Source organism: Festucalex cinctus, chromosome 6 (genome assembly GCF_051991245.1).
Source record: "Festucalex cinctus isolate MCC-2025b chromosome 6, RoL_Fcin_1.0, whole genome shotgun sequence".
NCBI lineage: Eukaryota > Metazoa > Chordata > Actinopteri > Syngnathiformes > Syngnathidae > Festucalex > Festucalex cinctus.
The window spans coordinates 13189956-13206114 of NC_135416.1; the positions used below are offsets into that span (position 1 = coordinate 13189956).

At 42.0% G+C, this 16159-nt stretch overlaps 1 protein-coding gene across 2 annotated transcripts in view; it reads left to right on the forward strand.

Annotated features, from left to right (window-relative positions):
• ndst3 (N-deacetylase/N-sulfotransferase (heparan glucosaminyl) 3) overlaps window positions 1–16159 on the forward strand; it is a 56863-nt gene that overhangs the window by 19387 nt on the left and 21317 nt on the right. For both annotated transcript variants that reach the window (XM_077524894.1, XM_077524892.1), the window contains exons 3-6: window positions 952–1039; window positions 2225–2379; window positions 7218–7403; window positions 14912–15040. In XM_077524894.1, coding sequence (XP_077381020.1) covers window positions 952–1039; window positions 2225–2379; window positions 7218–7403; window positions 14912–15040 — 558 coding nt within the window. The remainder of the gene's footprint in view (window positions 1–951; window positions 1040–2224; window positions 2380–7217; window positions 7404–14911; window positions 15041–16159) is intronic.

Consider the following 16159-nt stretch of genomic DNA (forward strand, 5'->3'; position numbering starts at 1 on the left):
AGGGCTTTGCACATCTGTCAACATGCAGCCATCTTCAACACCATTAGATTAGCGCTAATGAAGATACTGTGTCTCTATATTTGTACACACACACACACACACACAAACTGAGAAAGAAAGCCTGCTTGCAAGCGCCTCCTCGCTCTCACATCAGTTGCTCATCTCATAAATCAGAGAAGGTTCCTGGGGATCGATTAAAAGCGGCCCGACAAACATTTTTAATAGAGACGTGGCGCTGAGCCCAACAAAACGACCCCGCAGCCTGAAATACGCACGGAATAATAAAAGTTTCATAAAAAATATTTATGGGCGCAAACAGCAAGAAGTGCAATGATAGCAAGAAGAAGGGCTGGGAGAGAACAGAGGGAGTTATAGAAAGAGAGAGATAGAGAGAGAAGAGATATATCCTCCGTGCTGCTTCAGCCTTCCTTTTAAATTAGAACAAGGCCGTCTCCTGAGAATGTGACATTTGAGCAAGAGATGGAGAGATGGAGTTTCAGACGAGTGAGACGAAGGCTGCGGGTTCTCCACAGTGCGAAGAAAGAGGGTGCGGCAAAGAAGGGATGGGTGGGACTGAAGCAGGTTCACTTGGTAATGGTTGGGGGAAAAAAAAGTGACGAGGAATGTGTGCGTGTGTGTGCATTGGGGTTCGGGTAGGGGGTTATTAGTCGATCCTCTAGAGGCCTTTAATACATCGACCTTCATTAACTGGTGTTACTTCCTCAGTGTGCGTGCGCATGTGTCTGTGTGTAATGCTCTTTGGTTAACACTCATTACAGAGTCTTTGTTTAAAGGCCACTAATCTAATGAAGTCATTAAAAAATTGCAGAAAATCCTCATTTGACCATTAACACCTGGCGCTAAGGACCTGGGAAAACTGAACATTTGTATATTTTTTTTATCATATCTGCCCTTTGTATAGAATCTAATTCAGTCTGATGTGATCTGCAGGCGCTTCTGGATACGCAAAGACAATTGCGTGCTCAGATTTCCAACTTCACCTTCAACCTGGGCTTTTCTGGCAAGTTCTATCACACAGGTAAGTAAAAGTCAACATAGAAAAAATAAAAGTAAAACGGGCCATGGTGAAACAGAGCAATGCAGTACTGTGCAATAGGTGGACTCATTATTAGAATATGATCCAAAACTCTACAAAAACAGATGGTGGTGGACTGCCCTGGGTCCCTGCGTGTTCGTGGTGCCCTTTCATCTGGGTGGATGTTGATTCAGATTCAGATTATTTATTGATCCCTTAAAGGGCAATTACAACAGTTATGTGTAAAGTAAGTAACATGATGAAAACAATAATCAGCAGGTGAAAACAGAACGGGAGCTCCGAGATTCTTAGATTTAAAAAAATGGAGAAAAGCTATTGCTTAATTGTTGTCCTATCCTCTCAGAGTGTACATTTCTTTCATAGAAAAAAAACATTACTCCTTTGTTACTTTATAGTTGTCATGTACCATTTCATTCTGATATTGTTCTGTGCTGTCCGTATCCTCACAAACATTTTTCCCACGGGCATCATTTCCAATAAATATCACAACTACAGATGGAATGTTTAAAACTACCCGGTTGCACAGTGAGGAAAAAAAGTTTGAGAAGCATGTCCTTGGATGGCTGCTTGTTGACCTGCCATCAATTAAATGATTTTCAAAATCTGCATTATTGAATAGAAAAAAAAAAGCTTGTTAAAGTAACCCCAGAAAACCTTTTGAGTGTAGTAGTTACATTACCATACTTATTGCACAAAATTCCACTGAATTCATCCACTGAATGAAGTCAAGATCTAAATCTTCTCATTCTGCCATATCTAATTGGGAAAAGAGATATCCAATCCTAATTTTTATTTGATGCTATCTTAGTAATTTGAAGTCACAGAGCCGTGGTATGCGAATGTGTGTGTGGCGTTGCGGCTTCAAGGGCATTTTATGTTGTTGTTCAATCTGCTGCAAGAGGCTCGTGTTTAAATAGAAAACAAACGTTTGCTTTTAAAAGGATTTAAAATTGCAAACGTGATATCAAATGTTAGCATGACATCTATTGAGACGGTACAACATTTCAGCAGCATGGTATCTGACATCCATCTGATTTTACAACACACGCCATAGAGAAGCCTGCTGCTTGATAACGAACTCTCACCTTTGACAACGTCAAGTTGCGTGTCGCTACATGTGTCACACTGCGTCCTTTTGTCCTTGTGCGTGTTTGCGCGCGCACGCAGGCACCGTGGAGGAGGATGAGGGAGACGATTTACTGCTGAAGTATGTGGATGAGTTCTGGTGGTTCCCCCACATGTGGAGCCACATGCAGCCTCACCTCTTCCACAACGAGTCCTCGCTGCTGGAGCAGATGGTTCTCAACAAGGAGTTTGCGTTGGTGAGATTGATGTACACGCACGCATGCACGACTTGGCACTGTCTATTCCCTTGTCTTTCTTCCCTTTCATGCGTCCTTGAAATCATATTTGCTTTCTGAAACACCTCTGTGTAAAATAATTGCCATCTCTTTGCCACAAAGCACCCGAAGGCAGTGAAATATCATGCACTTTCATACACGCACGCACGCACGCACACACGTCTTTCTACAGTAGCAAAAACATAGTTTCACAAGATCAAGTTATGAACATGGATAGAAAGGTTTATTAGCTTAAATTATGTTGGGCAGAATGATACAGATAACATATAACATTATGGAGATGAACTGTGGACTCTCATTCCCTTTGAAATTGGCATACGAGAGGGGCATAGCGCTTGAGGTGGTGGAAGCAGAATCTATTTTGTTTGATGTAAAGTAGTAGGAGAACTTCAAGAAGATCTCCACGTTTTGATAATGTAAAGTTGGTGATCACGGATCACCGTTGTGGAGTGGGCACAACTGCCTTCCACCTCAATAGTACATGCCGGTGTGCGACTCCCCCATAGCTGTGCCAGCGGCAGCTTTTGACGCACGCTGTTGTCATAATTTATGGGTTTTAATACGGCGACATTCACCACACACCTCCACAGAGCTCACAACATGTCTGCCTAACACCCTGATTGCATTGCAAAATTTCATTCGACCTGGTTCAAGCAACAATTTTGTCTACGGTCAGCCACCAAATTGTAAATAAAATGTTGTAGCTCCCTTGCCTGACAGGTGACGACATCTTGGGTTCATTTACCACTCATGACATTGTGAATGGTTGCCTGTCTCTGTATGTGTCCTGTGATTGACTGGCAGCCATTTCACAGGGTGTCCACCTACGCCCAAAATCAGCTGGGTCAGGCTTGTCCTTTCCCAGTCATGCTCCATATGTTGTTTGTTTGTAACTTGGGGCAGAACGCTCTCTTGCTACACATCGAACACATGCAGGATCAATGACACAAAATTAGGACTTAAAGACCCTACTACAAAGCAAGCAATATAAGTATTATGAGAGACGATTATTTATACTGACAGGGGTAGATTCGCTAAAGGTTTGTGTAGCCTTTGCGTGGCGCTAACTGGTAAAAATGGAGCAATCCGGGAGCGCCTAATTCACTAAACACGCGCAGATGGGGGAATCCGTCACTTTTCAAGCTCTGAAAATATATATTTTTAAAAACGATCGCACCAATAATTTGTACTTTATGAATGAATTACGTCGGTGTCGTCCTTTACTCTTGGTCCAACCTCACTTTCTGATAACGTCATCTTTCTCGTAACTGTTCCTATACTATAACGTTCCTGGTGCAAATCCATTGCCATGTGTGGTAAATCAGGCACAAATTTGCTCGCCGCTGTCAGTTTTGGGGGCGTGTTTGCGCCGGTATATGATTAGAGCAATATCCTTAGTGAATAGGTGGGTAACTGGGCGCAGACTGCGGGTGCATTTGTGGTGCAATATTTCACGCTATTAGCAGACGTAGCACATTCTTAGTGAATATTGTTAGTGAATCACTAAGCAGGTTTTGGATCAAAAATACTGGTAACCTCTAGTGTTTACTGCACCACTTACCTCTAATGCAAAATCACCGCTGCTGTTAGGCATCGTCCCACAAACCTCGTTCACACAAAAGCACCTCCCGATTGTAAACAGTTTACCCGCTAAATGCAATCACCATTATGTGATCCCTGGAGCCTCACCTCATCTCCAGAGCCTTTCACTTCTCCCTTGCGGTGAGATAATTCAAACAGGATCCCTTTGTTTAAAAAAAAAAAAAAAAAATATCACCACGGATGCAAATGAGCTCAGTGTCGGAAGCCTCGCCTGACCAACACTTTACTAATCTCCTAAGTCCAAACAAATCTTAATACACCCATGGCTAATGGGGCATTCACCTTAATGGCAACCCAGGAGCCATTTTTATCTCTGACTATTTAATCTGAATTCCTCAAGGTAGGCTGCTGTTATTGCTGTGCTCTCGTTGCCTCCACTCCGTGTCTGTGTGTGTGGCGATAATTTGTATGGCCATACAAGGATGTCACACATAAGCTATGATACAGCGAGGTTGGATGTAGGTTCATGTTATTGAAGGTGAATGTGATCGTAAAGTGCAATCCCTAACCTTTATTGCACACACACAGTCCGCTCGCTCATCCTGTGAGCGCCGCCGCTTTGCTTTGACGGCGTAAGTGGTTGTGCGGCACGGCGAAGGACAACACCATTTGTCTACAAGGTGCACCCAGAAAACATCCGCCCTCGCAATTGCGCTCATGAACACATCTATTTTTAATCTCCTCTTCTGAAGTTAGGTAGACAGCTCTTATTTTGAGTCCAGGGACCTCTCACAGGGGCGAGATTTTTTCCAAGGACTCCCTCGTAATTCTGACGCCAATTAACTCATTTGCTCCCAATAACGTGTATACGTTTTTTTTATGTTTTATGTGTCCCAAAGACGTATTTATACGTTTTTTTGTTTGTTTTTGTTTTTGTTTTTTTATGCTAGAGCATACAGAAGGCTTTGATGCAGCCTCTCAACTGCAAAGAACGGTTGCCGAAATGGTAGTTATTACACAAACGGCCAGCAGGTGGCAGCAGAGCAAAGGAGATCACCCAGGGCTGTCTAGAAAAAAAGCTAAATTACTTACAATTTTAAATAGATTTGTGAAAACTTATGAAACTTAGCTCTCTTCTAATACTAATTGCTGCAAAACGGAAACAGATAGAAACATACCTTTTCTTCCTGATGAAAGAAGAGAATTTAATCTTTCTTTTGATAGGTTCCATGCTTTTATAGCAATAGAACACAATATTATGTGGGCCTTGCAAAATCGGTCAAAATCCAGTAAAACAGCCGGGAGCGAACGGGATTGCTTCTGTGAAAATGGCTGGGAGTGAAAGAGTTAAACATAACTACCATGTGCTGCCTCCATGTGTGATTTAAGTGATACAGTATCTCACCACCCCTCACATTTCTGCAGGTATTTTATTATATCTTTTCATGGCACAAAACTGAAGATATGAGACAATGAAAAGCATTCAGTGTCATCTTACAGTTATTGTCAACGTAAATGTGTCATTCCCTCAAAATAACTAAAAATACAGCCATTAACAGCTAAACCCCTAGAAACAAAAGTGGTCCAAAATGAGCACAGTTAGTCATTTTCCCTCCCCTGCGTCATGTGACTCAGTGTTACAAGGTCTCAGGTGTGAATATGGAGCAGGTGTGTTAAATATGGTGTTTGCTTCTCACACTCAGTGAAAGTTCTCTGAAAAAGACTGCCTGGGATTGCCTAGACCCAAGGTCCCCAACTAAATTGGCAAGAGGTCCACGAACCCGATCAGCCCAATTGACCGGGGTTCGGACATGAAAAACACCCAACCACAATAATTTCCATTTCTGCTTTTTCTTATTTAATTGTAAACATGTCAATGAATTGACAAAAACTTCAATTTCTTAAATAATTCAACTTATTTTTAGTGTATTGTTCAAATATTTCTTTCATTAATTTCTTTCTTTGTGCAAATATCCACTTGTCAAATCTTTCAAGGAAGGGTCCCCATCATGCTGCACAGCGGCCAAGACCATCCAGCGGAATGGCTCAGTGGTAGAGTGGTCTTGATCTGATTGTATGGATGTTGACTAAGAAAGGAAGCCTCTTCTAAAGATGAGGCACAATGAAGCCCACAATAATTTGCTGGAGACAAGCAGACTAAGGATATGAATTACTGGAACCAAACCAAGAAGTGTAAATCTGACACTTTTCAGTGTTACTTATTTCACACATCACCAGTGTTACTCCAACACTGTATAGTGTTAAAATACTTTGACATTGTGACACTGGCCTGGGATCAAACCAACACGTTTACTGTCGGGAGATGACCACTCCACCACAAAGCCACACTACCCCAGCAGCAACACGTAGATGTATCGCTATTGAAATGTCAAGAATGCACTGGAAATTTGGAGAGTTTCTTCTTCACTGGAAATGAGGGTGTGGTCAATTTAACAGTCAAGGTAGTGCTATTTAGGTTACACCCAACATCTACCCCAGTACTCAAGGAAATTTACTCTAACAGTGTAACTTTTTATCCTAATAGTGTTTAAATAACACTGCTTACTGCACATTTGATCGAACACTGGAAATTTAACACTGAATGATTTGGTGTGTAGTTGGTTCGGATACTGTCAAGCGTATTTAGTGGCAACCATGTGAGAACTGTCTTGCCTAAAAATAATAATAATAATAATTAACTAAACAAAAGCAAGGATCTGGCTAACAAACACATACATCCAAAAACCCAGCAAGGCAAACCATGGGGGACTTCAAGGCAAAAATGGGCAGCATCACAAGAGGAAACCATAAAGAATCGACGCGCACAGAGGGGAGACAAGAGACTAAATACACAACACTAATTGGCACAATTGGACACAGCTGGGCAAGACACAAGTGGCAGAGGGTGCTGATTGGTTGACACATGAGGAAGGGCAGGCAAACACAGGTGGACATGACAATGCTTGATGAGACGGGGGGGCACACAAGGACAACAACTCAAAAACAGATTATGTCTAAAACAAAGAAAACCACAAGGATAAAATAAAACTACTAATACCTGTATTTTGTGAATTATATTGTGGACCCACACATTAAGGCTAGCGGGTCCTCGCTGGTCCCCAGACCTCAGTTTGAGAACCATTGTGGTAACGGAAACACATCACATCCACCGACACCCAATAGGACCCCCCTTCTACAAGGTCAAAAAGAGGGCACCCTCCTGTGTGTGTTTATTCACAAATGAATTGTGTGTGCAGCAACACGACATTCCAGTGAACATGGGCTACGCCGTGGCCCCCCACCACTCGGGGGTCTACCCGGTCCACCTGCAGCTTTATGAGGCTTGGAGGCGCGTGTGGAACATCCAGGTGACCAGCACGGAGGAGTACCCCCACCTCAAGCCCGCCCGCTACCGCAAGGGTTTCATCCACAGTAACATTATGGTGAGCGCACACTCACACAGCATAAACATCGTCTTTGAACAATTACTTCCTTTTACAACATCTCAATGTGTTATCTTATTGCTGTTTGTCAAGCTGAAGTTTATTTTCCTCTACCATTTGGACTCCATTCTTCAATTTATCTTGCTTGTCCAAAAACAGTAAGAGAGAGGATGTTCATATTTTCCTGCATGTTCAAAACCACATTTTGCAACCTCCTTGTATAATGCATCTGCCTCACATGAAAACATCCATTTCAAATTCCTAAAGCAGCAAAATGAGAGGCGGCTCACTGGAAGGAGACAATCCCTCGGTCAAAACAGGGTTTGGATATCTCTGTGGAGTAAGAAATGATTTTGATGCTGCCTGCTCGTTCTGCGATTGTTTCTTGCATCCTTAAACTGAAAAATCGATGATGTCATGTGTCTGTGTGTGTTGGATGCAACCTTGGTGTGTTTGTGCAAGTGTGTTTATATGAATTGTTGGACCTTGTTCAACCTCAACATCCTCCTCTGTACTATATTTCAATATTTAACAGTGGCCAATGTGGTTTAAGAGGCAAGTCATTCCAGTCTACATAGTATGTGCATTGCTGCATGCTTTACATCCAACAACATAATTAAGAAATCAATGATAATTGTTATTTTTCTTGACTCTGAAAATGGCCAGAAATTCTCCTGTTTATGTAAGGTCGCGTTGGTCTTAAATGGTTTATTTATTTTTTTCTAACAGTCACTTCTGTCTCTGGGTCTTGTTTACTGTTCAAAACAATATGGATCTCAGGACCCTCTCACACATTCCACCAGCGCATTCATCGGAATGTAGCAATTAGCGTCTTGTCATTCATGCCATCTGTTGAAGTAGCAGCTCCTCCTCCTTCATTCACTTGTCAGCCAGACTCTTTGGCAAGACAATTGCTCCCTTATCCAAATGATGTAAAAAAAAAAACAACAACAACAACAACAACAAAAAAACAATCATGTTTGACAATAAAATTACCAGTTTATGAGAGAGCACTATGACCTGACATTTATAATTTTAATTTTATAATTTCTGCTTTTATTTCTTGGCATCTTGTTGTGACATCAAAAACAACAGCACTTAATTCTTTAGCTGACAATTGTAGACATTTTTATTATGTGCTGTTGATTTCCCATTTGTGCAACACTCAGAAGCGTCTTCATCAATTAAACAATAAAAGCCTATATTCAACCCTGAGCTCAACAAAAATAACAATGTGATGAAACAAATTACTCACATTAGTCCTTTTAATGTCTGAAATGTATTCACATAAACAGAACAATCAACATACTAATCAAAGAAAAGAACACACAAATGTCTTAAATAACTCTTACTTTTGCTGTCAAATGACCTTTAGTTTATTTAACACAGTGAACAGTATGTGGTAAAGAGTTACTAAAAGGTGGAAGAAAAAAAAAGTTTTGTAACCCACCACTACTTTTTCTACAAAAGTAGGATACATTTGAGCGATCGAGCAGACACGGGAATGTTGATCCCCAAAATTGTTTTTTCTTTCTCAGCTAATGCCGACTATGCAAAATTCACGGTGATCGGGCCAACTAGGCTGTGAACGTCAAACTACTGGCCGACAATCGTCTTTCACTTTCATAAAGACAAGTCAAAATGTCAGGGGGAAAAAAATACAAATCTACTTTTCCTTCAAAATTCCGAGAACAAGTGCTCACTGCTGGTATTCCTTTACAATCACTTCCTTCTCATGACATCAGGTGATGAAACTGCACTTTTTGTTACAGGGATGCATGATATGATCGTTTTGGTGGGGAAATAGAACACACTGTAGGCTTGTCGTGAGCCTCTTGAGGACAGTTTGGTGACAAATGAGAGAAGGCATGACAGATCCAAGTCTTCATTTACACACTTTGAATGCGTGATGTGACAACCCCGAAGGGCGAGATTACTTTTTCTTCCATGGCCCAGCACTTCAGTGATACTGCCGAGTCATGGTTTGATAAAATGTAGAATCATCCACATCATTTAGCATAGGTCCAGTCAGACAGAGACCAAACCGAAAGCCTCCATAACCTCCACTTCATCCTATGTTTTAGCAATTTCTCTCCATCCGTCTCTTTCTCTTGTGTCTCTCACTTCATCTTTGATGGCTCAGAGGAGGACGGGAAGTCATCTTAAGGTTGTAAAATTGCTCTTCGTGTGTCTGCGAGCAGATTGAGAGACGCCCACTGGACCCGGGGTATCAGAACAAATCAGGCTGAGATATGGGAGATATGGGATTGTGTGCGTCTGTGTTTGTGTGCGCGCATGTGTGTTTGTGCGCTGTCTTTTTAAAATCTACTATATCAGTTTGAGCTATAGCTCTGTGGATAATTGGTTTGGTGAAATAGTGCTGAGTGTCTGAAGCTCTGGTGGCCTTCCATCTCTCTCTCACTCTCTCGCTCCACCCAAACACACCAACAGCCTCTGATCTGTTTGTATGTGTGAAAGAGAGTATCGATGCTTTCAACCTTTACGCCACGTACAGAACAGCTCTATATTACATAGTATTGATTTCTGAATATTGCAATGATATCTTACTGTCCATTATTGCTCCATTTAATTTCCATCATTTGTGCATTGTGTTTCCTCAAGAAGTTTGTTTGTGAGGTCACAAACTGATGGACGAGAAAGTCTGTCTGTCTCCAAAGATTTTCTGTTAAGGCCAATCGAGTTCATCGACACCTAACTTTGTCATTCATGTCTTTTGGACTTTGCTGAATGGTCATGTTGGAACAAGAACAGCTCTTTTCAAAAAGTTGGGGACATGGAATTGTGTAAAATCTCTTACTGGGTATGCTGGGTTCACTTTATAGCGTCTAAAGGGCTTTTCCAGAATAATTCCATGCTCCCAATTTTTGTGGGAACAGTGCATCAAGTTCCATTACCCCGGGTTTTCACCGGTTGCGGTTGCGGTGCGGTTGCGGTGCGGTGCGGCGCCGCAAGCAATTAGATTCCATTCATTCGAATGGTGCAGTCTACACCGCTTGCGGGTGCGTTGCGTGTTGACTGCGGAAGGCCTGCGGCGTGCCGCAAGCCTTCCGCAAGGATAGCCTATTTTCTATTTTTGCCGGACGCCGCATGCGGTAGGCCTCCGGCAAATGGCAAGCTAGCACAAAACACATCGAGCGGGACAGGAAGACCGACGCAGTTTCAAAATAAATTTCCGGTTACCTTTCAGAATAAAACACTCGCCAGCTCGTATTTCGCAAGCTTATCAGCAGAACGTGACGTGGGCGTCGCCGGGCCATGTGCTCATTCACGGTTTAGACACCAGCGAACATGGACGCGGAGAGGTTTAATAAATTGGAGGTGGAAAACCACAAAATAATATATGACACGGCACATCCTTTTTATAAGGACTGTAATGTATTGTGAGTTTGATGTTCGCGATTGCTTGTTGTGCCCGTCTCGCTTGCCGTACTGAGCGGCAGCCGGACGCGGAAGACAGAAATAAAGAGTGGCGCTCGCCTTGAGCACGCACTGACCCGACTCTCGTTATTAATATACTTTACAAGGACAACCAAAAAAAGATGCTGCATGGAATCTCATAGCAGAAGAAGCACAGACTTTCTGTATGTTTGTCGTTGTGAAATGCCACATGATCGCGCGCGCGCGGTCCCGCGAGACACGTTGGGAAGTGGGCGGCGACGGAGCTGCCGGACCGCAGCTGTGCGGAGCCGGTGTGGATTGACAAAAAAATTGACCCGTCCGGAGCACGCAGTCAAGACGCACCGCACCGCAACCGCACCGCAACCGCAGTCAGTGAAAACCCGGGGTTAGACACGGATAAGAAAGATTGGTGTGGATTAGAGGCTGACATTTTTGTGGAAATCCTGCAGGTCCCGGGATTCCCACGGGATTCCCACGGGATTCCCGCGGAACTGTACCTTTAATCACAGGATTGGGACGGGACAGGATAAAAATTTCACGGGAGCAGAATTAATTCAATATCCGTACGGGAAAAAACATTGGACAGATACACACTTGCGTAACCATTCCTATTTATTTTATTTTTTTATTTTTTAAACGATGTGGTTGACCTCCATAATGAGAGCAGTACAGGAGTGGGAGTAATTCTGAATGGGAGCGGTTTTAAACGGGAGTGGTACAGGACAGGATTGTTTTTTTTTTGGTTTGTTTGTTTTTTTTTAACTATTGTCCAGGAATGGGATGGACGGGATTTCTTGTTGCATATGTTAAAAATTTCTATGTGACAAGAAAAACTGTTAACAACTGTTTGCAACCTTTTAGGAAATCTGACAAAAACCCAATATTTGCTACATCCACAAACACTCACGGCTCAATGAGATTAGGGTTTAAGGAGTGCTGGTGTACATGTGATTGAGGAGTGTGCTTGCATTAAATCTGGATATTTTAGCCAGTTATGCAACAATATATTTTCTAACAGTTCTCTGTTGAGGCCCAACTTTCAATTTTGTATATTTCTTTTTTATTCCCAGAAATTCCCGTTAATTCCCTTTGAAAGTTTCCAACGGTATTTTGCAAGCCTATTCCTGACCTCAACCCCATATAAAACCCTTGGGATGAATTACAGCTGTGCTCATAACTTGTGAAGTGTTGCCGCTGTGGCTACCTGTGTTTTGTCTGCACATTCCAAAAGATGCACATGAGATGTTCCATCTTCAAGGTACCACTGATGCAAAGCGAGGCCTCGGTGTCGCCTTCCGCATGGTGGAAGTAATCTGTGCGGCTCATCTGTAGTCCTCGCTCAAACACAAAAGATGGGCTGACCCATTTTTGACTCGGCAAACCCTCTCACCAGAGACATATTGAGGTGTCATCACATGAAAAGCACATTAAACTAACAGCATTTAAATGCTACTCGGTTTTGCGCCTCATTGCTACCACCTTTCCGGAAGTAATGCGCCTAACATGCCATCCGTTGCACTTGATCTGATGTTGTTTAAATACGGGCTGGGCATATCTGGCAAATGTTAGAGAAGAAGGCGCTGGTTTGATGAAATTCTCATCTGCCATATGATGTGACACCTCACAATATCCGTGACCTGCTCTAAGGTACACGTCACACAGTTTAAAATTTGCTACATGCCGGCTTGACATTGGAGCTGTGTTTCATCTGTTCATCTGCCCGCTTTTCACGGCCTTTGATGAATTATTACTGTGCTGACGAATATCTGCCTGACATGTTTGTTGCCACCTTGGCGGGCAATTTGTCAGCGGAATGTATGAGGGTACCGCAGTAAATGTAAAACGAGTCAGCATTTTGTGAAACACGTGCATCTTGGTGGAGAATGAGATGAAAAGATTAATGCTGCTCTAATTAATGCACATTAAATATACAAATAGAGTAAGTCTAGCATGACTCTATCTAATGAGGCCACCCTCGCTTCCTAAATAATATAGTAGAGCTCTCAAATGTAATATTGAAGAAAAACAGAATTGGTTTGGATGATAAATAATCTTGTCCTTGGATGTCCTTCCTGTTGATTCCTAGCACTGTCATCAAGGCTGTTCTATATGTCGTCTAGCATTTAGTTTACACTACACATTGATGTTCTAAATTTTGCCAAATTGTTACATCAAAATGTGACTAATTGAAATAATATCATCTCAACACTGACTTTTCCCATCCAGGCTTGGTGAAGATCAGGCCAGATTCCAAGGAAGTTTCAAAGCATGACATTTGGTGGAACCAAGTTCAGAAGTAACCATATAGCACTGCCTGCACTTTTTTACCTTCCATAGGGGCTTTTCCACCGCTGGAACTTTTGGAAAACTTTTCAGTTTACCTTGGTAAAATTCAATTCTCGTGTTTTTCCACCACCAATTACCACGGTAATTAAATTCCCCAGGGGCCATCCAAGTACTATCTCAGCAGCAGGGTCTTGCTGAGCCAGGCTGGAACTTTGAGGGGTGGACTGCAATGACCACGGCTGATTGGTCAAATTTGGGGGTGTTGTTTTTACATCGGCTGGGCTCATCAAACTCATTTGAATTAATTACCGAGAACTCTAGACGCACAATTATAAATCCCCTGCTGAATGAACTTTTACAACCAAGAACTCCCTTTACACAGAACTCAAAGATCCTGGGCTTGTTGGTGGAAAAGCAGCTCAGGTCACTAAAACCGTTACTGTTAAATTCATTTTTGTTGCACACAACACCGAGAAGTACAGCAAACATATGCAGATGTGCAAGAAGAAATATCTAAATGACCAACAATATAAACGGTGCAGTAGAGAGCCTCAACTCGCTGCAATGTCTCCCTTAGTCTCCCATCAAAACATTAAAATTTAGTCAAAACAAAAACATTTATTTACAGTGCTGCTGATAGATGAAGTGAAACTTGAGACCCATGTACTCTTACGTATGGAACCAGAAAGTAAGTAAAAACTTTCTTTGAAGGACAAGTAGGCATAGAAGTAGTACAGATACAGGAACTCGTATATGTTTTGGAAGCAGGAGCGAGGGATGAAAGGATATGAGAGCCTTTCACAAGTTTACCAAGGACAGGAACAAAAGAAAAACCTCACCATCCTGATATACAATGTACGGTAAAAATACTTGAGACCAAGGTGCTTGGACTTTTCAAAATCAGGGACTTATTTACTTTATCCATAAAAATGAAAATGCCTGGGTTTTATAAATACCACATAGTAATCTTCGCAAGTTGTTTTTGAAAATTCGGTTTCCACTTTTCTGGTGCACAAAGCTTGCATTATCAGTGGATCCTTGGATGAATTTGATCTGAATGAACCCTGATCTCACCATCATCAAATATGTTGGGGATGAACTGTAACAGAGAGAGTGCGAGCCAGGACAGGTGTCCAAATACTAGGGTCCATATTTGTTTAATCACTGCATTTCCTCGTATTATGATGAACATGGATACGTGGATGAATGTAAAATTTTTTTACACCTCAGACGAATCATCCAATCATCACGCAGCAGCCGAATGTCTGGACCAACCCGCTGTTCCATAAACCCCCACAGACGCTGAGCGTCCGATTGGCGGGAAAAAGCCCAGCATTTAGCCAATGAGCGTCCAGTTTTGCACAGTGGAACAACCTACTCTACAAAAGCAGTGTCCGACTGTGTAAATAAATAAAATTAATTAATTAGTTAATTAAAGTGGCATGGAACTGCAGGAATGAATTAGAAAGAAGTCGTGTCAGTTTTTTTGTGATAAGTTGCTGAGTATGAACAAAAGATGAAGGTATTATAGCGCATAAATATTTCCTCATTTTATTTCATATATATTTTATTTCCTCGTGTTTTTCAGGGGGAGGGGCATTTAAGGGAAGCTGATCTTCCCTTGCAGTCTTAGAGCAATAGCCACTGGTCTCAAATCAGCGCAATCGAAAGGATGTCAAAGTCTTCAAGCTCATTTACACATTTCTTTTGTGAATCAAACTTTCTATTGTTGATTTTTCTTCCATAAACATTTATTTAGATTTTATCCCCTGTATTTATGTACCTTTTTGTTTGTGGTGTAGGTACTACCTCGTCAGACGTGTGGTTTGTTCACTCACACCATCTACTATAAGGAATATCCCGGTGGGCCAAAAGAACTGGACAAAAGCATACGAGGAGGAGAGTTGTTCCTCACCGTTCTTCTCAACCCTGTGAGTCCAACAGTTTCACTTTCGCACACGTTCACATGAGGATTGTCCGCTCTTGTTAGGATCATTGCATAAAAAAAAGCAGCATCAAGATTTCCTACTTCTTCCGCGTGTGTAATATCTTTTTATGTTTCATTTGTTTGCTTTATGTGTATGTGTTTTGTCTTCTTCTTGTCACCGATGGCTTCTCGCTGTGATGATGTGTTCATCTTTCCAATTCAAATTAGGTCTCACCACAGGGTGGGTTGCTCTTTCACTCACACGCACCCATCCAAACACAGACGCCCCCCCCCACACACAAATACAAACACGCACAAACACACAACAAATCATCTCGACACATACTGCTGTGTGTGTCAGTTCAATTTACTTCTCCTTGGACTTGAATTGCATGATCAGCTTTAATTCCTTTCTTTTCTTGCAAACAATTGCACACATGCACACAGGATCGTCATCAAGGCCGACATGAAAAAAAATATTCCAAATACACTAACGCAATTTTTTTTTTTCTCACAAAGTCGCGTTCGTAAAATCCTGTTAACACAAGAAAAGAGCACTGTGCCAAGGTCAATAACAGCAGAAAGTACAAAGTAGTGTTGTTCCGATAACATTTTTTGGCCCCCGATACCGATACCGATACCCAGCTTTCCAGTATCGACCGATACCATACCGATACTTACGGCTTTTTTTCCTCAACATGAAAAAGCTGTCCTGCCGCTCAGAACATTCAAGGGCAAATAGGATATCTTAGATCGGCATGCAGTGAACATGTCACATATCAGTGAATGTCGTGCACCAGCAAGACACAAGATGCTGCATCCAAAATTATATATTAGCTTTGGAATTAATGGTATCGGCATGTTACTTGTGAGTAGTCACCGATACCGATACCACTGTTTTAATGCGGTATCGGCGCCTCTGCCGATACCAGTATCGGTATTGGAACAACATTAGTACAAAATAGTTTCTCCCTTAGTTAGCTGTTACCTGTGATGTCCTGTCCCATCCTATAGGTGGCAGTGATGCCCATTTTGAAGTGGTTAACAACAGCCAAATAACAAAATTCTGGCTTCATTCATTCAATTCATGGCAACGAATTTGATCGACCTGGACTATTTCTGA